General features: G+C 35.4%; 1 protein-coding gene across 1 annotated transcript; it reads left to right on the forward strand.

The window, feature by feature from the left end:
- Positions 1-739: 739 nt before the first annotated feature.
- serinc5 (serine incorporator 5) lies at positions 740-23,750 on the forward strand. The gene is made up of 12 exons (XM_058775415.1): positions 740-1,041; positions 7,516-7,683; positions 12,093-12,271; positions 13,988-14,070; positions 15,192-15,285; positions 18,494-18,705; positions 19,306-19,398; positions 19,620-19,746; positions 21,232-21,301; positions 21,386-21,422; positions 21,618-21,762; positions 22,860-23,750. The coding sequence occupies exons 1-12, from the start codon at positions 1,015-1,017 to the stop codon at positions 23,002-23,004; spliced, it is 1,380 nt and encodes a 459-aa protein (XP_058631398.1). The 5' UTR covers positions 740-1,014; the 3' UTR covers positions 23,005-23,750.
- The last annotated feature ends 103 nt before the right edge of the window (positions 23,751-23,853 follow it).

A 23,853-nucleotide genomic window follows, 5' to 3' on the forward strand; every position in this document is an offset into this window, starting at 1 on the left:
TCACCAAGTACGTCTGAAACACACATTTCTCTAACGACCCCCTGTAAAACTAGTCCCGTCCGAATAGGGTTTAAGGCAGTTTGATTAGTTTGAAACCTGTAGTCTTGTAGTCCTGAGGGAGGTGCTGTTGTCACAGCTCCGTCTGTAACTTCTCTCTTCCAGTAGAGTTTGTCAGCGAACTGGCTGCACTTCAGCCAACACTTTGTGATATGTTGAAAGTGTAATGTTTACAGACAGAATTTCAATAAACGGAGATCATTTAAACCACATTAGTATTACATAAATACTTTCTGTCTCTATGTACAGGTAGTTTATTCAGCATAGTCAACGCTTACAGTTGAAAACTGATGTTCTTTGCAACTTGCGTACTTTACAGATGTGTCAGTGATGAAATGCTGTCACTGGAGAACAATTGCATGAACGAATTCAAGCCAACCCTCCACCTGTATACATGTAAACAAAACAAGTACAGCCACATTTTTGACCTGAACTGAAACAAAGATATCCGAATTGGAATAACAAATATATAATATAAACCTGTTCCTGTCCCCTAGTAAGATTTGGTGCGGTCAGGCTATAAAAGAGCTCTGAATTATATGTTTGTCGTCGGGTTTTTTTTTTTTTTTTTTTTAAATGGGCTTTTCGTCGTTATTGTGGTCGAGGGAACTCGAAACCATCACATTATGACGATAGCGGAAGTGATGTGCGTCGATGATTTTATTTGATTTCGATGCAAGATCAATAATGAATGTGAATAAACAATAAAGCGCCACTGTAACCCAACACGGCTCTGTGATTTGGGATTTATAATATATAGGCCATCTTCTCACAGTCTTCCGCACTGAGCCGCTACTCGCGCGCGTCACAGTCTATTGTGAGCGGCGGCGCGCGGCGCGTGCAGGGAGAATCGCGGGAGCACCGAACGCTAGAGCCACGGTCGCGTTATCAGAACCTCACGAGCTCAACAATTGAACTGGATCGGTGTGCGTAAGGAGGATTTGCCTTGCTGTCACAATGTGTGCACCGTGTTGTTTGTCTCAGGTGAGTGATGCATTGGCTGTATGGCATGAAGAATCATCACCGTCTTTTATTATCAACCGTGAACCGCGCGGAGCACTCGGGTTCTCCGGTTTAAAATGATTTCTGTAGCGTTTTATGCTGATGCTTTTGAAAAAGTTTAATAATAAAAAAGTTCCGTTCTTTTAACGTATGTGATTGTTGTATTTGTTAATGTGTATCTATCAATTTCAAGTATAAAGGAGTTTTTAGTGTCAGCCTTGTTTGTTCTGTGCCAGTTACAGCTGTGAATTCTCAATAGTAAATGTGCTGTACATCATCGTTTCATAAATATAGTAAATCATATCTGCATATATTTGTTTTTTATTTAACAAAAAAGCTGTTTGTTCATTTAAACCCCGTTATGACTATGAAGACACTAGACAAATTCTGTTGGGGGAAAAAACACACATCTTAAACCAGCCCAAGATGTTTTGATGGTCTCCCAGCCTGGTCAAATTGTTAGCTAGTTTTAGAGGGTTTTGGGACATTTTTTCAGCCTGAATCCAGCTGAACACCTGTTTGGATCGGCTGATAGACCAGCATAAACCACCTAAGACCACCAAACAATCTTAGGCTGGTTTAAGTTTTTTTTTTTTTTATCAGCAGGCTAATGCTTTCTGCAGTATTTTTCCATCAACTGTGGTGTCAGACTTATCGTATTAGCCAGTATTTTATCTTGCTCCAACGGTCAGGAAATTATGTCATCGCTGTGACTGACCATGTTCCATCTTCTGTCCTCATTTCATTCTGGTCAGGACGAATATGTCCGTGTCTGTCCTTGATTTTAACTGAACCACGTGAATCAAATTTGATCAAATCCAAATAAAACCGACAATATTGGACACACTACCAGGAAACACTTCAGGGCTAGATGTGGTTTTAAGTGACAGTGTATTGTCTCTTTCACATTCTCAGTCTACTAATTTCTCTGAGGGCCAACTCGTCTTTTAGCCCCTTTGTACGTGGTGGGGTCTGCGGGTGGTCTTTTCATTTCCTGGTTGGATCCGTGTGGTTGCTTGTTTGCATAAGATTAGCAGTGGAAAGAGAGCTTGCAGTCAGTGTTCAGCGTCAATAGTGTTGTCTCATTAGCGCTAAGCTTGTCAGGAGCCACTGGCCCCACAAATGTGTGGAGACGGGGGGGATTGGCATTATGTAGTCTCGGTGTTTGTTAACTAATTGCTATCATTAGATAACCCCACTTTTTTTAGCTGTTGATTCTGTTTTGATGGTAATTGATTCCCTCTTTATGCCAGCAACAGTAGCATTTATTAAAGGGGTCATCGGATGCCCATTTTACACAAGTTGATATGATTCTTTAGGGTCTTACTGAAAAGTCTATAACATGCTTTGGTTAAAATTTCTCAATGGTAGTGTAAAAAACACCTTCTTTACCCTGTCAAAATCAGCTCTGTTTTTAGTATGCTGTTCTAGTCCATGTTGCTTTAAATGCTAATGAGTTCTGCTGATTCATAAAAACCTTTATACTCACTTCTTCTGTAGATAAAGCTGGATCACGAATGATTCGCGCGAACATAGACGTATTTAGGCAGATTGGGGATCAGCGCATTCCCTTCAGAGCAAAAGTAATATTAATCCACGTCTTCAGCAGCTCAGATGTCAGGAGTAAATGACAACTGCTATATTAATTATTACATCCAACAACAAAACACCTCAATCGCTTAATCAGAGATATCCTGTCTTCCCCTGCACTGAACATGACCCTGAACATTGTCGACACAATGGCAGACAGCTCCAGCTCACTCAGGGGGGGTCTAAGGTAAAACGGCCTTGTCAATCAACTATCGTGGGAGCGGCCTGTGCAGAACTATGTCATTCTGACAGGAACCTCAGAACAGCCTGATTTGAGAGAGGGGATTTTAAAACGGGGATTTAAAAAAACAGCCAATCACATACTTTTCTGGTTTTGCATGAACGGGATTGGCTAGTGTCTGTGCTAGGGTATTTGCATAAGGCGATCTGATTGGCTGACGCCTGCGTTGGTGCTTGAAAAGTTTTCAACTTCTGCCGCGAACAACGCCAGTGAAGCGATGCGATGGACCCACAATTCAGTTCAGTCCACAATGCTTGACGTCACTCTATTCAAAGTAAACGTCCTGTATGAATGGGGCGTTACTGTTTATAGCTCTCAGTGTCATTATCGATATAGCTGTGACTTCCTTCTTATAGAATTAGAAAGATAATTAAAATGTCGTAATTATAGTTATAATTATAACTAATTCATGAACAAAAAAGAAGATTTTTAGAAAAGAAAAATTACACTTTATTTTAGTGTGTCCCTGTAACTGTACATCTAAGTACTGAGTAATATTAATAGCCTACTTTAGGGATATGTTTTGGTTTAGGGTTGTAGCATGTAATTATGTATAGTATACTGTTATTACTATAGTAAGTATGTGTAACATGTATCAAGAACTCTATAAATTAAAATGTTACCGAATCAATTTCTGAGTTCATATTAATGAAAGTGGATATTAATCCAAAGAAATTGCACTTCAAAAACACGCTTGACATAAACATCACACTTCGAAACATGATGGTGATGATGTAATGCTTGCTGGGATGGGTTATTTTTTGAAAAATGGTGTTTTGTGTTTATCTAAAATCATATACATGTGGAACGCCATGAGGGCGAGTAAATGAGAGAATTTTCAAAGTTGGGTGGAGCGTCCCTTTGAGATATATCCAACAACAGTTTGAAGAAGCCTTCTAACTATTGTCAAGATGTAATATCTTGTTTTGTGACACGTTTTGTGTTCAAGTGTGTGAATAGCTTCTCAGCTCTTGCAAATTGGTCTGTTTAGTCTTGTCCTACTGGGAAACATTATGGAAATCTAACTGTGATATCTCCATCAGATGTCTGGGCTTGAGTCATATATGACTGCCCTATGAATCATCCGTGATGATGCATTCTGTAAAAAAAGGTGGTTTTATTGCCTGGTAACATTGCACTGTGAAAACATTCCAAGTTACTGTTGCAGATCTGTTAATACAGGAAGGGTATTCATTATCTTTCATTATCTAATAGTAGTGAATTCAGTGGCACACTGTTCTTGATCAGGCCTTGAGGTAACTTTGTTTGTAAGATCGTATTTGTCAAAACAAAATGTGTAGTGTCTCCAGTCCAGTGTGCTACACTGTTTTGACTGATGAATCAGCATAAAATATGAAAACGGCTGAAGACGTCACCACGTGTGTACCCACATCCCATTATCCTGTGGACTTTTTGTAGACTTCCTCAAATCTCAGCTAGTGAGATTTTTTCTTTTAGTGAACTGAAATGAGGCATTTGTGGCAGGGCTAGCTGTGTTGACTTTGTGGGTAGAAGTGAGGCATTCTCACCCTTGTGAATTTCACACAGCCTTTACGCATCTCTTTCTCCCTCTGACTTCCTCCATTTCACCGTCGTAGAGGGTGTTTACTCTTGTCACATGAGCCTTTGGATTACTCTGTATTTGCAACTGAAAAAGCTGTCAAGTAATCGCCATCCATCCATCAACGTTGTGCAGTGTGGTTCTAGCAGGAAGGTTTGACTCTTCAGTGTTACTATGGGTACTCTTCGCACTGGACAAAAGAGCACTTTTTTGTGTACACTTCAAACAGTGAAGTAATACATTTTTGCCTCAGCTGTACAATTGCCTGGCTAGCAGATCCACAAAGCAGCTATTCATGACATGGAGACTATAGATTTATTGTCTATTGAGTTTCGACAGTACTCGTACTTGAGCTCAGTGAAATATATCAGATAACTTTGTCTATTAATGTTCTTGGCCATTTGTAACATACACACCAGAGATCAGTTTAAATTGGGTTCGAATCGATTAGCCTATTTGTTTGGCTGCAAAGCATCTTGTCAAGTCATCTAGAGTTTTAACATCTCTGTCTTAATGGTGTAATTATTTAATAATTACTTTTTACTAATTAAAATGCATATCTAATCAGTTCAATTCCTAAAACTTTAAAATGGGGAAATATTTCCATGCTTATTTTATTTGACAATTAATAACATTACAGCAAAGAACTATATAGCATTATGATGGGGTTGTTTTTTTTTTTTTTTTGAAAATTTAAATTCTTTGAAATTCTGAATTTTACTGGCAATTCCATTAATTAATTTGTATTATTAAAAAGCATATCTAATTCATAAAATATACTTTCCTAACAGGAAAATGTTTCTGCGTTCATTTTATTTGACAATTAATGAAAATACAGCAGAGAACTACAATTTTATTTATTTTTTTAAATATAATTTTAAAATGTAACTATATCAGAATTTTACTGACAATTCCATCAATTTAATTAATGTGTTCCATGCATGCTCATTTTATTTGACAATTCGTGAAACTACAGAACCAGCATTGAGTTATGGTGGACTTTTTCTGGATTTATTTCTTCTAAAATGTGAAAATCTTTTAATCTAACCAGTTATTGAGTTAACATTTTCCCTTAATTCCCTGTAGTATTGAGTCACTGCAGTTCAAACTTATTGTGCAGCTTTCACTGGCTAACTGTTGTTTTTTGTTAGAGGAAGTTAAAGTTACTGTTTTTAGCATCCAGCAGTTCTGTAATAGCTTTAAGATCCTTATTTTCTGCTTATGGTCGACTTTTCTGCTGGGTGTAAACACAGCGGAACTACAAACCTAGAATCTGTTTGCTACAACTCAACATTCCTCCAACTTAGAGATGTAGTTTCAAAGAGCTCCTCCACACACTTCTGAGGAGCTTGAGAATTTCCCAGTCTGAATTCTAAAGAAAACAATGTCCAGGTTATTGTCCTTACTCGTAGTCCGTCACCTTTCACCCAGACCCCTGCTGGTTGTGGGAGAGGGTTAAAGAAGGGCTCTTTGTAGGGGGTTGAGAACTGTCTCCAGGGCAGGAGATGGGGGATGGTTTGATTGCGAGAGGGTGTCGAGTGCTGTCCCACTCGACCGGTGTTGACCAGGGAGTGGGCTCCATGGTGCTGTGGAGGAATGGGGCTGTGATGGGTTGGGGTCGTACATGCTGACCACCTGTTGTCTGGAGTGGGGACGCATCCCCTTGATCCCTCTGTTGTCTGACTTCTTACATAGTTCTGATGTGCTGTTTACTGTCAAATTCATGAATATTCAAGCTTCTAGAAGATAATCAGAGGATCATCAGCATTATGATTTCTTATTTTTTAGGTTGTTGAAATTAATGATCCCATTAAAGGGATAGTTCACCCAAAAATACAAATTGTCATCATTTACTCGTCCTCAAGTTGTTCCAGACGAATCTCTTTGTTTTGCTGAACACAAAAGAAGGCATTTAACAAAACAGTTAATGGTCCCCATTCCATAGTACCCCCCATAATATGGAGGTCAGTGGTGTCCGTCAATTGTTAGGTTATCAACATTCTTCAAAATATCTTCTTTTCATGTTCAGCAGAAGAAGAAAAATTATACTGCTTTGCAACAACATGATGGTGAGTAAATGATGCCAGAATATTCATTTCTGGGTAAACTATCCATTTATAAGCATATAAAAAATACAACACACGGTAGCATAATCTACATATTCTTGTAGATTTCGTTTTAATTTCGACAAATCAAATTCCATAATTAAAAATCATTAAAAACTGCTAACTTATGGCTAGATGATTTTGTACTTGTATAGCTCCACAAAATGTTATCATTATTTGTCAATTCAAATAATTGTGCATCAGATAGGATAATGGCAACAGAATGAGATATATAATGTAAATATGATATGACAAACAGTATGATTTAAGTATGTTTATAATGATATATATTATAAATAGATAAAAATTGTTAACTAAAATGTTTAAGATATAGATTACATATTAGTAATGATGTGAACTGTTTAATTAATAATCGAAATATATATTTTAAGAACATTTTAAATGTACGTTAGTTTTTTAACGCATGTTTTTACAACGTCCTTTTCTTCTCTGGCTGCATAATCTTGTCTACAAACAATAGAAAAGATTAAGGGATTTTCTAAAACGTCTAGAAACATTTGTACTGATACTGTATCTACTCAATCTGATCTTGGAGCCTTGTGTTATGTCTGTGTCTTGCGTCATATGAATCAAGTTGCCTCATAGTAACAGCGCAGCTCTACTATTGCTTACAGCCAATAGGAATGAGGCATTTGTGTTGCTAAAGGGGATGATGACCAATGAGACATTCACAGTCCCCTCAATGCAGTTTCACAGTACATTATAGACTTGTATTGGTTTATTTCAGCTGAAATGTATATATTACTCAATCTTAAGAAGATTGTGTTGTCTTTGCCCTGGTTTACAGTAACACTTTAATTGGCTTATTTTATATCTTTAAATGCGCAGATGTGCTTTAAAATCCATTTGTTTAATTGTAAATCATTGTAATGGTTTGTGAGCTGTTATCGATAAGCACTTGCATGTGTCCCGCTCACTCATGCTCTGTTTTTCTGCAGCTGGCCTGCTGCTGTGGATCGGCTGCCTGCTCCCTGTGCTGCGGCTGCTGTCCCAAGATCAAACAGTCCACCTCCACACGCTTCATGTACGCCCTCTTCTTCATGTTGGTCACGGTAACCTGTGTCATCATGATGTCCCCCACTGTGGAGACAGCAATGCGAGAACATGTGAGTTTGTTCAGAGCTTCTCCGTTTGCATTTTTCAGTTTCAGGTTCCCTAATTTACAAAGACCATTAAATCTGGCCTCAGGTCAGCAGCACTCCGTTATATCACCTGCTGCTGGGCATCTGCCTTCCTGCAAAAAAAGGTCCAGCTCAAGTCAAACGCAAATATTCCTTCAGCACACTTTCATATTGTCTGTGCTGTTGGGGCAAAAATATGCAGAACACTAGAAGGCCTACTGATTTAAATGATTACTACACTCTCATTGCTAAGTTAAAGCATAGGCAAGTTATTTTTAAGTCAAAATATTAATAAATTAACACACAATGGGACGGGTAATATGTTTCTAACTTTGTGAATGAGAGACATTGAAAATGTGGAAATTTAAAGTATTTTTAGTGGAGGTCTGTTGGTGCAGATTCTGTGTGGGCCTGACTTGTCAACTTCTGTCTCAACCGATGCCACGAGTTAGAGGCGGGAAAATAATTTTTATTTTTATTAATAAAATTTTATAATTTTGGAATAATGGCAAAAAACATATCTTGTTGCAGAAACACTTATATGACTTGACTAGTAGAGTCAGATTCACAAGCAAATTACTTTTTATGAAGTGTTATTTTAACATCATTCCTATTATAGTTTTGTTAATATTTGAAGTATTTTTAAAATATATTTTCCATTTTAATGTGAATGTTTTGTTTTTCACTCATTTTGTTGTGCATTTTTGTCATTTTTATTAGTTTTTGGTTTTATATAATATAAAATATATCTATATAGTTTTATGGATTATTTGTTAGTTTCAGTCATTTTTATATTTAATTTGGTACTTTTAGTTTATTTCAATTTATTTAATAATAATAAAAAGTTTATTTAGTTTAATTAACAGAAATGTTTTTTTTTTTTGTAGTTTTAGTTCATGATAATAGCACTGCATATATAAGCCATTTTTGTTCAAATAAATCTTTCAAAAAAAGCTTACCAGTCAGAAGTTATTGGTTTGTATCAGTTTATAGGAAAAGACTAAAATAGAAAACTTTATAGGAAAAGATCAGAAAAGACTCAATCACCATTTGACTCACCTACAGAACTCAAGTTAAAGAGACACATTTACAACAGCTTTTAATAATATATACATTTTCTTGAAATTAAGCAAGTTTTGTGTACTTAAGGTTCGTAAAACTTAGAGCAGTATCATTTGAGTGGTTGTTCATAAGACATGTAGTTAAAGAGACACATTTGCTGTTTTTGTTATACATTTTAAAAATAAAAAGTAAATCTTTATTCAAACCTCAGGCTTTCGTGTTGTGAGACAGACTCCTAAACACTAGGCCACCATTCTAAAGTCTGTTTCTTCAGTGTTTTATTTTATTTTATTTTATTTCTCAGTAAATGAACTAATAGAAGAACATTATGTCCTCTACTACCTGGACAGATCTTTTTAAAGCAAAGGGACATTAGAAGCATTTGTAAGAACAGAATTTATGCATTCATTCATTCATTCATTAAAGAAAAGGTCAATAGAGGGATCAAGGGTTTATTTGCAGGCAGCTAGCCCATGTTATTCAGACAAACACAAAGAGGAGCTACACGACTCTTCTGCTTCAAAGCATTGCAGGAATGTAAGACAGAGTATGAATGCTCCATCATAACATCTAACACAGGAATTGTTGCACACTGTATAATAACTCTTTCAGTGAAGCTGGGTTCTGTTTTTCTGTAATTATACAAAAACAGTAACTGAATGCGGTTGAAATGCACTTAAAGGCTCTGGGAGTGTAACGTGAGCTCAAGCTCTTTTTTTGCTCTCCACTCCACAATGAGTGCTTACTGAGTAAATGCCATGAGTATAAAAAAACCCAGGCGCTAAAAAAGACCAGCATAGTTATAAAAACGCTGCCTCTCGGTGAGACACAAAAGAACTGTCACTCAGGTGCCCAAGACACAAAGATTTTCACAAATAGTTGTTTCAAATTTAAGAGCACATAAAATCTTCTCCTGGTGGTCTTTCATGGTTACAACACAGGGACAGAGCAAATTCTGACAGAGGAATACCTCAATAACTTTATATTATATGATGGTCCATGTTATAATAATAGCAGGGCGTAACAGCATTATAGCAGGTCTACATAATGTGCGCTGTTGGGAACCAGTGCCCTGTAGTTTGTGCCCGCTTTCTCTTCAAAACCATAAAAGAGAGCCATAAATACTTGTTTGAATCCGCCTGGCTTTGTTAATACACTTACAAAGAGAAACCATGGTAATACAATGTTTTTAGACAATGGTAATACTATAGTTTTCAGTAAAATTAATTTGAATATTGTAATCCTATTATAATAATTCTTTACCATTGTACATATAAAAGTAGCATTGTTTTAATGTTTGATTACCACCACTGTACATTATTATTATTATTATTATGGTACAGTCAGTGGTATTATTATTATTATTATTGTTGTTATTATTATGGTACAGTGATGGTATCATGATTTTTTGTTTGCTTTTGAATTTACCAAGGCTAAATTTTAGTAAAAATGCAGCTAAATTATTAAATATTATTGCAATTTAAAATGTTAATATATATATATATATATAATTTTTCATTCTTATATGTGGATTTGGAGCTCAAGAAACATTTCTTATTATTATCCTCGTTGAAAACTGTTTTTAGGATTTTGGTAAATAGAAAGTTCAAAAGAGCATAATTTATTTGAATAACAATGTAAAAATCTTTACTGTTTAATTAATTATTTAATTTACTGATTAACTGATTGTGTCCTTGCTGGATTAAAGCCTGCATAATAAAGGATTATTAAAGGGTATAATGTGTTATAATTATCCATTATGTGTGTTGTAATGCATTATATCTTGTCGTAAATAATTGTAACTGAATTTAAAATGCATATTGTAACAATGAATCGATAAGTGTATTAATGCATTAACTGTGGTTACAATTATTCATGAGATTGTACAATGCATTACAAGGTGCATTACAAGGCATAATTAATGCATTTAAACTAATTTTATAATGCATTATACATAAGGCTTTACGTAAAGTGTTACCAGTATTTTTTTTTAAGTAATAAAAAAACAAAAAAAATCTAGGACTTCTTAATGGATGGAAAGTTATGTCTTCAATGTCTGTTTAAGGTGTGTGTATAGACCCTTTTTGCGCCGACGTCACGATTACGTCACTGCGCTAGCTGGAGGCAAAACAAAGGGAAAACTGGAGGCGGCCCATTCAAACCAGCGCAGATTCGGCTACATGAAGAGCTTAAAATATCATCTTGTTGTGATGTTGGATGCAATTTTAAGGCATACCTGCTGCCACTCCCAGACAAAAAAACCGACGACAGCTGTGGTTAAACGAGATAAAACGAGCGGACTGGACAGAAACTATCGTCAAAAATGCTCGCGTTTGCAGCACACACCTCTTATCAAAAAAGGTTAAATAAAGTATTGTCTTTTGTTGTTATGGATTATGGTTTGTGTTACGTGTCTAAAGATTTCTTATGCATCTCACAACTATGAAATAATGTCTGTGCTTGTGTGCAAAACAACAAACTGACGATTTATATGCTTAATCATCTGTAATATACATTGTTGTGATTGATAGTGGCTGGACTTTCTAAGAACTTAGTAAGAAAGAATAATCAAATACAGAAAGTTCAAATTTTTATTTCTAGAAACTCCACATCTTCCTTTAAATGTACTGTATGTAAAGTATTGTAAACTTAACTTACATAATTTACAGGATGTATATACTTTAAAATAACTATTTGGCCATGATACATACATCTTCTAATAATATATCATCAATGTTTAACGTTTTGTATTTTGGCCCAGTTCACTCTCACGTAAAGTTAGCTGTAAAAATAGCCCGCTGAAGTTGAAATATATGTACATCTTCATGACTAGATAGACACAGGTGAGTTTCTCTTTACTACTCGTTAGGTTTCTCTCAATCGGAGGTAACGTTAATCCTCTCAGATCGTCCATCCATGAGCAGAGGGTCGGCCAATCTGACTGTCCGTTAAAGTTAACTTATTTAAACAACAATAATGGTCCTGCACAGTGAGTGGTCTTACATATGCATGTAAAATTTGATTTTCTCCAGCCATTGTTAAAAAAACAAGGTAACAAACTTCATAGCTAGCGTTAGTGAAGCGGTCAGTGGAATCTTTCTGCCTCCAGCTAAGCCCCGCCCACAGAAAAACGTCACATTGTTTACTAACAGAAAAAGGGTCTATTATAAAGGGTTTTTTTTGGAGTTTAAGTTCCTTTTTTGGCACCCAGCGTGAAAGGGTGTGTTCACCGTTTGGATTCAGTTTAACTTTAGCCTTGCCCTGAAGCGACTGTAACTATTCTGTTACTAAAAATGTAATTTTATTCCTCTTTTGTTTTGTGCTCTCCCCAGATTCCTTTCTACACTGACATGTGTAATAAGCTGAATGCGGGGGAGAACTGCAGTACTCTAGTGGGCTATTCAGCTGTGTATAAAGTCTGTTTCGGCATGGCCTGCTTTTTCTTCTTATTCTCTGTGTTCACCATTCGTGTGCGAACCAGCACAGGATGCCGGGCAGCTGTTCACAACGGGTAAGCGGTCGACCCAGACACTTTTGAAGTGGTATTTACACTGGAAACAGTGCTTGTTCCTCCTCTGCTTTGCTCCATGGCCCCTCTGGGCCCAGGTTCACAGGACCTATAGAGACCACCATGTATTGTTTGGCCTGCTGGCTCCATCTGTACGCCCCTCCTAATGCTCCATTATTCACCCACAACCAAAGCCCTGAATAGAGGTATTAATTTAAAGCTCTGTCCAGAGGAAATGGCGCTTGTAGACGAGCTTCACCCCTACAAATGGGATGGTTTAGCCCCACATGAGAGCACTTCATGTTGCAATAATTGGATCTTTGTGTTGTATGCAAATGCAGGGTAAGGAAGTATATGGCTTATTTCCATCATGCTCTGCACATTCGTACAAGCCTTTAGAAAAAAAACACACACAAAACCCTCAATAAAAACCTCATATATATATATATATATATATATATTATATATGATTTAGATAATTTAGATCTTCCTGAAACTACCCTATGATGACATACTAACATTGATAAACAGGAAATCCTACACTAGATAGTGAGCAGTCAAAATCTCAGAATGACATACTGTAGGAAATGTGTCATGGTATTTGGGGTGGTAGGATTTTAATTTTGTTTGAAAGATTTCTCTTATGCTCACTAAGGTTGCATTTATTTGATCAAAATTACTCTAAAAACGGTAATGTTATTAAATATTATTACATAAAAAAACTTTTTTAATATAGCTTCAAACTGAATTTATTCCTGTGATGGCAAAGCTGAATGTTCAGCAGTCATTACTCCAGTCCGTGTCACATGACCCTTCAGAAATCATACCAATATGTTGATTTGCTGCTCAAGACACATTTCTTATTGTTATCAATGTTGAAAACAGTTGTGCTGCTTAATATATAATTTCTATGAATAGAAAGTTAAAAACAATATGTATTTAAATAGAAATCTAAAAAGTAGAATTCCTCAAAAAAAGTATTAATTCCTTTCAAAAAAAGAAAAAAAAATCTTTATTGACCCAAAAGTTTTGACCCTCTAACTTATAGTTTATCTTTAAACTGGGTTCTGTAATTAATTATAAATTAGGGCTGCAAAATGATTAATCAAAATTAATCGCATTCAAAATAAAAGTTTGTTTACATTCTATATATGTGTATACTGTGTATATTTATCATGTGTATATATAAATACACACACTTACATGTGTATATTAAGGAAAAATATGTTAGATTTATATATAAAATATTTAGATTTATATATAATATACATTATATACAAATTTAAATATATATATATATATATACAAATATTTGTTAAAATATATACATATGTGTGTGTATTTCTATATACATAATAATAGCAGTACACACACATATATAGTATGTAAACAAACTTTTATTTTGAATACGATTAATCGTTTTGCAGCCCTAGTATAAACTGAAACAAAGTTGCTTTGGATCAATATCTGTTGTGAAAGATCAATGAATTGATTTATTAATAATTATTTTGAATTAATATTATTTCCCAGATCATTTGAATAATTTCTTTTAAACTTTAGTAAAATGATTACATTTTTAAACTTACTTTGCTCACTTACTATTGTTTTCAAACTGTTTGAAAACCCATGTCTTATATTGTTATATTGTAAAGCCAGTTTGAGAAATGTTTTCCTTATTCGTTGTGTCTTAAATCAACAGTTTCCTCTGTTTCGTTGCAGGTTTTGGTTCTTTAAGTTCGTGGCTTTGCTGGCCTGCTGTGCAGGCGGATTTTTTCTCCCAAATCAAGAAAAGTTTCTAGAAGGTTTAGTATGCTCAGTTTTCACATGCTTCTTCTCTTTTTATTACATTTGTTGCTATTGAATTCATGCGCTCTAAAGAGGCTTGTAAAATTTCTTGAGATATTCCTGGAAAGTTTTATTATTTTTACTTTGAGCCTGCAGTGGTGTTGGGATATCTCCCCTTAAATGTCCAAGAGAAACAGAGTTGATCTACTGTGAGCATCTCTGTGTGGTTCATCAACTCCAGTAACTCGAACAGAGTCTTCCGCTGCCTGTATCAATAACCTCATGACTACACACATATTTAGAGGAATGTTGCACAAGATCCTGAGTGATAGACAGGATGTTGTCTTCTTAGAGTTGTCCTTGAATTAGCACACTTGTTTTAATATATCTCAACTCTTTTCATAACCATACTGCAGCAGTTCCATACTATAGTATGCAATGTTATTTTAGTATTATTGAGATTGTAATATTAATATTTTTTTATTAATATTTTGAATTAGTTTTTATTTTTATATCTTTTATTTTCATTTTCATTTGAAACTTTTAGTTCTATAGTTGTTTTTGCATTTTTATTAGGGTTTTGTTTGTATGTGTATATAGTTTTTATAAATTTTCATATCAGTTTTAATTATTTTAGTACTAGAGAAAGTTTTCTTTGGCAATTGGCTGAAGTACAAGACGTTTTTATATCATTTATTTTATTTCAGTTAACAATTATTATAAAAGTAACAAAATGTTTTTTAATGGTTTTAGTTCTATTTAATAAGTTAATAACTATAATAACCCTATGTTTCATATATTCATTTTGTGCCATATATGTTACATTTAAAAACAACATGTTAAACATTGTATTTATTTGTAACGCATAACCTCAAAAACTTCTCAAGATGAATGGTACTATGATGGTTCCATGTTTGTGTTTGGTGTCATAAAGAAAGTATTTAAGTAGTTGTGCTCTGTGCGCCAGAAAAGTTCATGTACACTTTTACATTAGTGCAGGTCCAAGCGATTATCGCTCTTTGGTGTCTCGTTAAATTGTGTTTTCAGTTCCTGGCATTTAGCAGAAAGCAGTGTTTGTTTTGCCATACAGTATCAGCCAGAGGAAAAGACCTTTGACTCATCTCTCTCTCTTTTTCAGTCTGGCGTTATGTGGGGGCTGCTGGAGGTTTTCTCTTCATCATCATCCAGTTGATGCTTCTCGTTCAGTTTGCCCACAGATGGAATCAAAACTGGTGAGATGAAGTTTAAGCGCTGTCCAAATAACTGTCTGTTTTTCCTTTCTTCCCTCTTTTCATTCACCAAGTGGAAAACTTATTAGGCTCTTGGAGAGGTTCTCTAGTACTTTCCATCATTGTATCCAACTGTTGCTTGGTATGCAATTTGAATCCCCGCAACTGGAAATCATTAGGTCTGGGAAAAGAGACTATAGTGTAATCTGGCGGCATTTAATTTCCACTGTCAGTTAGGTTGCATAGTTGCCAGCCGGGGTGGTCTTAACATTGTGCTGCTATAGCAGAAGGGGACTTTTTAACACCGAGTTGAAAGATTTGGGGAGTTTTAGTGTGCTTGGTACTTATTTTAGTCACTGGCGCTGTGGCAGACAAGCTGTGAGGTACAAATCACGTGGATAGTGTGAGTATGGATAGATACTCCAGTTTCAACAACAAGCAGAGCAGGTTTCATAGCAATGAAAGCATTTTCATTTTCGAGTGTTTTGTTTCAGTGGGAGTTTTCAATACATGTAACATTTCAACTGTAAGACAGTCACACAGAAGCAGAAAACTAAAGCACAGATTTTTATTTTTAAGCAGAGTTTTCTCAGGGGTGTGTTCATAAATAATATGTGTTGTGGCGGTAGAGTATGGCTTTGTGTTGTGCTGTTGACATTATAGGGAGGACAAAGAGAAGAAGTAAGAGGTTCTTGGCTGCTCTCCAGATTGTAGACAGGAAACCCATGGCAGAGCTCAACGTGCATCACAGTTTCCCCTCTGCTTTGTGTCAACAAATGGAAACCTCAGCATAAAAGAGCAGAAACATCGAAGACTGTCACTGGGAATTTTGTAATATAGGAAATATTGGGGACAAAACAGTTCTAAGTAACCTAAATTTGACCTCCCTTTGGGGACACTTTTTTATTATTCAGAAGTAATGTAAATAAAATGCTAATTTAAATAATTGGATGTTTTTATTATTATTTATCATTTATTTACTGAAAATTTATATTTATATGATGCAATGATATATATATCCCAAATTTATATATATATATATATATATATATCCCAAATTTTCAAATAGTAGTGTGTGTATATGTATATATATATATATATATATATATATATATATATATATATATATATATATATATATATATATATATATATATTTGTCACCTCACAGTCTCAATTCTTTAAGTTCTGAAAATCCAGAAAGTTTATTCTGTAGAAATGTATATAAAAACATAGAACAAATACAGTATGTCCTTACTGAAATGAAGCAGACGCTGGAGGGCTGCCCGGCAGATGGAAGTCACTGCTGTCAGCACTTCTCATGTGCGTTACTGAAACATTCCCTCACCCCACGCCTTCACAACTCTTCACTGCTCACTCAGTCATGGTAATCATGCACTGATATGGTACATTTATGATAAGAGCAATCTACCACTGAGACTAACTTGACATCTAACAGAAGCTCTTTTTTTCCAAGTGGGTTACAGTTGATTAATTGCAGAGACAGGCAATCTGGGTTTAACATCCTGTAAGCATGCTGAGGAACACAACAGTAATATGCCTTTAATTAAAACATCAGGATGTCTAGTTGGTCACTGGTTACTCCTAACACTCCCATTAACTCCTATCAGATAGCACCCCCACGGACCACCTGGTTAAATGACCTAGGAGCAATACACAATACCATACAAAAGTCTGGGTTCAATAAGACTTTTTAATACTTTTATCAGCAAGAATGCATTAAATTGATCAAAAGTGACAATAAAGACATTTATAATGTTACAAAAGATTTCTATTTAAAAAAACAAAAACATTCAAGTGTCATGTGACACTGAAGACTGGAGTAATGGCTGTGACAATTCAACTTATTTATATGTTATATAATATATTAAAATAGAAAACCCTTATTTTAAATTGTAATAATATTTCACAATATTACTGTTTTTACTGTATATTTAAGAGACTTCTTTCAAAGACATTTTTAAACATATATATATATATATTTTTGAGCACACCTGAATATTGCAGTGTGGTCTTGGTATGAACTGATTTCAGATTTTTACCCTACCCTAAAAGAAAGTTTGTGGCTGTTTGTGTAACCTGTTGGCCCAAAGGCTGAGTTGGATTGTAGACCAGACCTTACGTTGATAGTCAAAACTCTCTATGTATCTCTCTATATGACTACCCCTACCCAGATTTGAGATATAGATCTGATAGAAGGTCTGCTTTTGTCTCATGAAAGGAATGTTCTGGGTTTATCACAAGGCTTAACGCAATCGCTTTAAATAAAAATGCTGTTTAAAAAAAAAAAGTTTAATTCATTAAAGAATCCTGAAAAAAAGTGTATTAGTTCACACAAAAATATTAAGCAGCCAACGTGTTTTTAACATCGATAATAAGAAATATTTCTTGAGCACCAAATCGGCACATTAGAATGATTGATTTCTGAAGGACTTCTTAACAATTTCAGCTTTACCATCACAGGAATAAATAACCTTTTAAAATATATTAAAAGAAAAACCAGTTATTTTAAATTGTAATTGCATTTCACAGTATTACTGTTTTACTTTTTGTAGTGTATTTGGAACAAACATGAATTAACAATGAACAATAATATATTTATAAATGAATATTAACCTAGATTAATAAATGCAGTAAAAATAATTGTTCGTTGTTAGTTGATGATACTTATTGTGTTAAACTGGAAAGTGAAAGGCTACCTATAAGTTACGCATATGAATTACTGTTCGTTGTCTAAATTTTCTAGGTGGTTGAACTTCTGGATATGTATTTGCACAGTAATTCTTCTTAGTGGAGTTTTCTCTATATAAACAGTGTTTTACGGATAGTTATGTCACGTCTCTCTCTGGAGTCCTTGCATGTATCATGAAAGTTGCTTTTATTATTTTTTTATAAGGTTTATATTATGGTGACAATGAAGTTGAAAAATTTCATATAACAAAAGTCATTACGCCAGTCTAATCTTTGTTTAGAAACAACATAATTTTAGCATTTTTATGTGTTTTTTAATGATATTTATTATATTCTTTCGCTATCCCCTTGAGTGTTTATGCGTTTTCTTGCAACTGCATTTTTGGGTGGACAGAGGGACGAAATTATTTCCTGTGGTAACTGTCATCATGCCACAAAAGCTGAAGTTGTATTGAACCCAGAGCATTCCTTTGAACGTCTCCACTGTGTCCCTCCACAGGAGCTCAGGAGTCAAGTATAATAAAGTCTGGTATGCAGCGCTGGCTCTGGTCACACTGGTGCTGTTCTCCGTGGCGGTGGGAGCTTTGGTGTTTATGATCATGTTCTACACCGACCCAGAGGCCTGCTTCCTCAACAAGCTCTTCCTGGGTGTCAACGGTGGCCTGTGCTTCGTCGTGTCTCTGCTGGCTATCTCGCCCTGCATTCAGACCTGTGAGTTTACCAAGACTTCGCTGACCTACATTTTATACTAACAAACAGATGTTTGTTTGATGTCAGGCAAACAAATTTATTCATAGTGCCTGGAGCTTTTCCCTTGTGTGAGCAAGCTGGAGAGTTGAGGAGAAGAGTTTTATCATGGATTCTCACTGAACAACAAAGTTTTACGAGAAAATGTTTTAGCAAGTAATTTAAGTAAATTTCTGGAGAATTTTTTTTTTATCTCTTCCTCAATTAAGCGGCTGTTTTCAACAATGATAATAATAGAAAATGTTTCTGGAGCACATTTTACATTATACAAAATATTATAAAAAAAATCATTTAAATTGTAAAAAAAAAAAAAAAAAAACCCTGCAATATTACTGTTTTTACTGTATTTTTGAGCAAACAAATGCAGCATAAGAGACTGTCTTCAAGAACGTTAAAAAATCTTAATGATCTCAAACTTTTGAACGGTGGTGTACATAGTTCATTTAATAAAGATGCGTGATGTATGACGCATAAACTCTCAAACAGACATGATCAGATCAGTAAAAACCTTTATGTGCTGCTTTTTACTAACACATCTGATGTTTTGCTCTGTTCTCCACACAGTTCAGCCCACCTCAGGTCTGCTGCAGTCCGCGATCATCTCCGTCTACGTCATGTACCTCACCTTCTCCGCACTCGCCAGCAAACCCATTGAAAGTGAGTACGTCTCTCACTTCCACATTCAAACACAGCATCTCTCAGCCTGTCCTGGGTGTCTCACAGTGTGTTCTGTGGTTTCCTTAGTGTCTCCTACTGTAGCTTGTGTGTGGACAGAGCTGTAAACTGAGTAGCCCCAGTAATGCATTTCAACACACCAGACTTGTGCAGTTATTTCCCACACCCTTATTAAAATCCGTTGTGTGCTCTTTCTCTTTCAGTGGTGGAGCGAAATGGAAAAAATGCCACTGTCTGCGTCTTTCCCTACAAATCAGGACAGCAGAGCGACACAAACATAGTGACGGGCGTCGGAACAGCCATACTGTTTGGCTGTATACTCTATTCTTGGTATGAGCAATGAAAATCATGTTTTCTGATGTTGTGATGGCCCAGTCCAAACTGCTTTATAAAAAGCACCATGATAGTATCATGAATGATATTATTGTTCATATGACTTGTGACATATGACATTATTTGCCAAGATTTTTCAAATCATTTTATAGTTTTATGTGAAGAACAGGCCAAAATTTAAGGGAATTGTTTGCCCAAAAATGAAAATTGATGAAAATGTACTTACCCTCAGCCCATCAAAAATGTAGTTGAGTTTGTTTCTTCATCAGAAAAGATTTGGAGAAATTTAGCATTGCATCGATTGCTCATCAATGGATCCTCTGCAGTGAATGGGTGCCGTCAGAATGAGAGTCCAAACAGCTGATAAAAACATCACAATATTCCACAAGTAATCCACACAATGCTAAAATCTGTGGGTCCGTAATTCTTCCAGTGGAAAAAACAAAAACACCGTTGTCCTCTCAAATCAAAATTCACTGACATATTTATTTAGAACTGTTTTGGACTGTTTTTGCTTGTAAGTGGCACTTAATCTATGCATATTTGTCTGCTGATTCAGACCAGACAACTTTTTCTCTGAATTAAGCAATATTATGGATAGAGGATTCGTATTTTAAAGTGAAAAACATCCTAATAATGGATTTGTTTCTTACAAACATGCAGCTTTTATAGTTGGTAGAATGTCTAATGTGGACTATCGAAATTAAAGTCTAACCTTGTAATGTTTTTTGAACTCTCATTCTGAAGGCACCCTAATATTTAATGCTGATTTTTTTATTTATTCATTTATTTATTTATTTTTTCATTTTTGGGTTAACTATTCCTTTTAAAATGTAATTTCTGGAAATCATACCATTGCATGGCCATAATTCACAAAAAAAAAAAAAAATCAAAAGTATTGCTCATACAATAGACATGACACAACATGATTTTTGGGTGAACTATCCCTTTAAATAAGCTGGGATATTCTTGGCCTGGATGCAAGTACCCATAACATATCATTTAAATGGGTGATCCCAAAAATGATCCTGGGAGGAGTGGAAACATGTAATTATCTGGTTATGACAAGATGTTCATTTAGATTTAAAAGCAGGTAGTTTGGTAGGAAGGGAGTGAAGATTAGAAGCTCTCATACTGCGAAGACGTGAACTCACATGTGTTTCGCATTAACTACAGACATGTCTGCTGAAACTCTCTCTTTAGAGCCGCTCCTCTCCACCAAAGCCATATTTACACGTGTATGTGTTAGTTGTCAGACGGGTGATTCATTGTTGTCTCGCATCGAAATGTTTTTGCCATATTTCTAGTTTTCATGAGGCAAAACAAAGCTTTGAAGCAAAAAAAGTGACTTATTTTTCGTCTGGTGGTGTTTTGAAGAGTTTTAGTGAATGCTCTGCTTTTTACATTTGATGGTTAAAAAAAGAATACTGCCCCCATGTGTCTGATGCCTTTTGAGTTAACATAAAAATACTCTTCCTTCAGTTTGATCTCTACCACCAAGAGGAGCTCAACAGCATTGCAGGTGTACAGGAACGATATGCCTGAAAATGAGGTGAACATTTGCTGTGTTCTCTCTCTGTTGTGTTTAACATTACATCAAACTATATCATAAATCACACTGCTTCTTTCTTTGCAGAGAGCACGATGCTGCTTCTGCTGTGTTGACGATACCGGTAAGACACTTATTTCAACCTCTAGTATCTTAGGACAACACATGAAGATTTCAAGCTTAAATGTTAGAGGAATAACATATTTTTTACATTAAATTGGATTCATTTAGACACTGGAAAAGGGTAGATGGAGCCTCCTGGTTGGCAAGAAGAAGTACTACAGTTTTTTAAAACAGGTGTTTTTTTAATATTTTCCAGAGGACTATGATGATGAGAAGACTGCTGGAGGGCAGAATGTGAAGTATGATGAGAAAGAAGGCACAATCTACAGCTACTGCTATTTCCATTTTGTTTTCTTTCTCGGCTCCCTCTACGTCATGATGACTGTAACCAACTGGTTTCAGTAAGTATATAACAAACAACATTCCTCAAGACAAACCTTTTGTATTTTCAAATGTCTGAGGCCAGCTGTTACATTTGTTTATTGCTTATATGTGTGTGTGTGTGTGTATATATATATATGTGTATGTGTATATGTATATGTGTGTGTATATATGTGTATGTGTATATGTGCGTGTGTGTGTGTGTATGTGTATATATATATGTGTATGTGTGTGTGTGTGTATATATATGTGTATATGTGTGTGTGTGTGTGTGTGTGTGTATATATGTGTATGTGTGTGTGTGTGTGTGTGTGTATATATGTGTGTGTGTGTGTGTGTGTGTGTGTGTATATATATATATATATATATATACACACACACATATATATATATATACACACACACACACACATATATATACACACACACACACACATGTATTGGCTTGCCAGCAATATATTTATTATGTATAAATGTAAAATTTAACCTCAGTTTTATTCTGAATTTATGTTTGAAGTTTTATTTTTATAGCATAATTTATATAAAATAATATTTTTACTATTTACTTCAAGTTCTTCTGACCAGATCAAACCCAGTAGCTCAGACGTCGCCGTGCACTCAAGGGATAGTTCACTCACAAATGAAAATTCTGTCAATAATTACTCACCCTCATGTCGTTCCAAAGCCCTTCGTTCATCTCTGGAACAAAAATTAAGATTTCTGATCCTGCATAGACGGTAATGCAACTACCACGTTCAAGGTAGTAAGGACATTGTTCAAATGTAAAAAAAAAAAAATCGAAATTGTTGAAGTCATTATTTTTGTTTTCTTTGCGCACAAAAAGTATTCTTGTAGCTTCATAAAATTACAGTTGAACCACTGATGTCACATGGACTATTTTACCAATATCTTTACTGCCTTTCTGGTCCTCGAACGTTGTATTTGCCTTGCTGTCCATGCAGGGTCAGAAAGCTCTCTGATTTCATCAAAAATATCTTAATTTTTGTTCACAAGATGAACGAAGGTCTTACAAGTTTGGAACGACATGAGGGTGAGTAATTAATAACAGAATTTTCATTTTGAAGTGCAATATGCTTATGATCTTGTCTCTCTGCAGTTATGAGAACGCAAAGATCGAGAGGCTGCTGGATGGGAGCTGGTCAGTGTTCTGGATCAAGATGGCATCCTGTTGGGTCTGTTTATTTCTGTACATGTGGACCCTGGTGGTCCCCATGCTCTTCCCAAAGAGATTCCAAGCCTAGAAACCTTTCACACATGATCCGGTATCACCACTGTCCAGTTAAAACTACTGTGTGTTTGTGTGTGTGTGTGTGTGTGTGTGTGTGTGTGTGTGTGTGTGAGAGAGAGAGAGAGAGTTTTGTTTGGTTTTAATGTTTTTTGTTTGTTTTTTTATAGTTTTACTATAGTAATGGCTTTTGATTTCTCAAAAGCTGCTTACGTTTTGTCTTTAAATACGTTTTCATGGAAATTTGTTACAGAAATCATGTCACGGTTAGTCCCACGCTGATGTAGGGCTCTTTTTTTCCTCATAACATGAAGGTATAAAAACAAAGCATTGCTCAGGCTCACACATTACCTGCAAGTGTCTTGCTTGTTACGCTTTTATTTTGGTAGCTGAAGAATTCTATGCAAATCAACAAACCATCTGTGATTTTCATTCATTTATTTGTCTGCCTTTTTGAAAGGTCTTCAAATGTGTTTTATAGTTGTATTTCACATCAAGGGTGTTTCACTAACGTAACAAGACTTCCTATTTGAGTAAATGTACATATTTATTTAATAGAGATCTCTTCTCATTAGTTAGGAAAGTGCTGCCTTGCAAAACCAGAACACTACACCACCAGTTGCACTCGTGGAAACATGATCAAAACCAGCTGAAAAATGACTGTGCAAGATTATCCCTGTACATACATGTGAATAAATGGACTCATATGAGATGTCATGTTACTGCATTTATTGAAGCACCCTAATAACTTCCTTATAAAACCACACCAAAACACTATTTCCAAATAAGTCAGCAACATTCCTCAAGTTTCCTATCTTTCGGCTTCATCTTAAATCTCAGGTAGTGATGAATTCCACATGCTGTT

Source organism: Onychostoma macrolepis, chromosome 05 (assembly GCF_012432095.1).
Source record: "Onychostoma macrolepis isolate SWU-2019 chromosome 05, ASM1243209v1, whole genome shotgun sequence".
In the NCBI taxonomy this organism is placed as follows: Eukaryota; Metazoa; Chordata; class Actinopteri; order Cypriniformes; family Cyprinidae; genus Onychostoma; species Onychostoma macrolepis.

What these genes read in the sequence shown, in the direction of transcription:
- serinc5 (XM_058775415.1), top strand. Translation starts at nt 1,015, where the DNA reads ATGTGTGCACCGTGTTGTTTGTCTCAG. An exon ending in CACCGTGTTGTTTGTCTCAG is followed by an intron (nt 1,042 to 7,515) that starts GTGAGTGATGCA and finishes GTTTTTCTGCAG; the next exon opens with CTGGCCTGCTGCTGTGGATC. An exon ending in CGGGCAGCTGTTCACAACGG is followed by an intron (nt 12,272 to 13,987) that starts GTAAGCGGTCGA and finishes GTTTCGTTGCAG; the next exon opens with GTTTTGGTTCTTTAAGTTCG.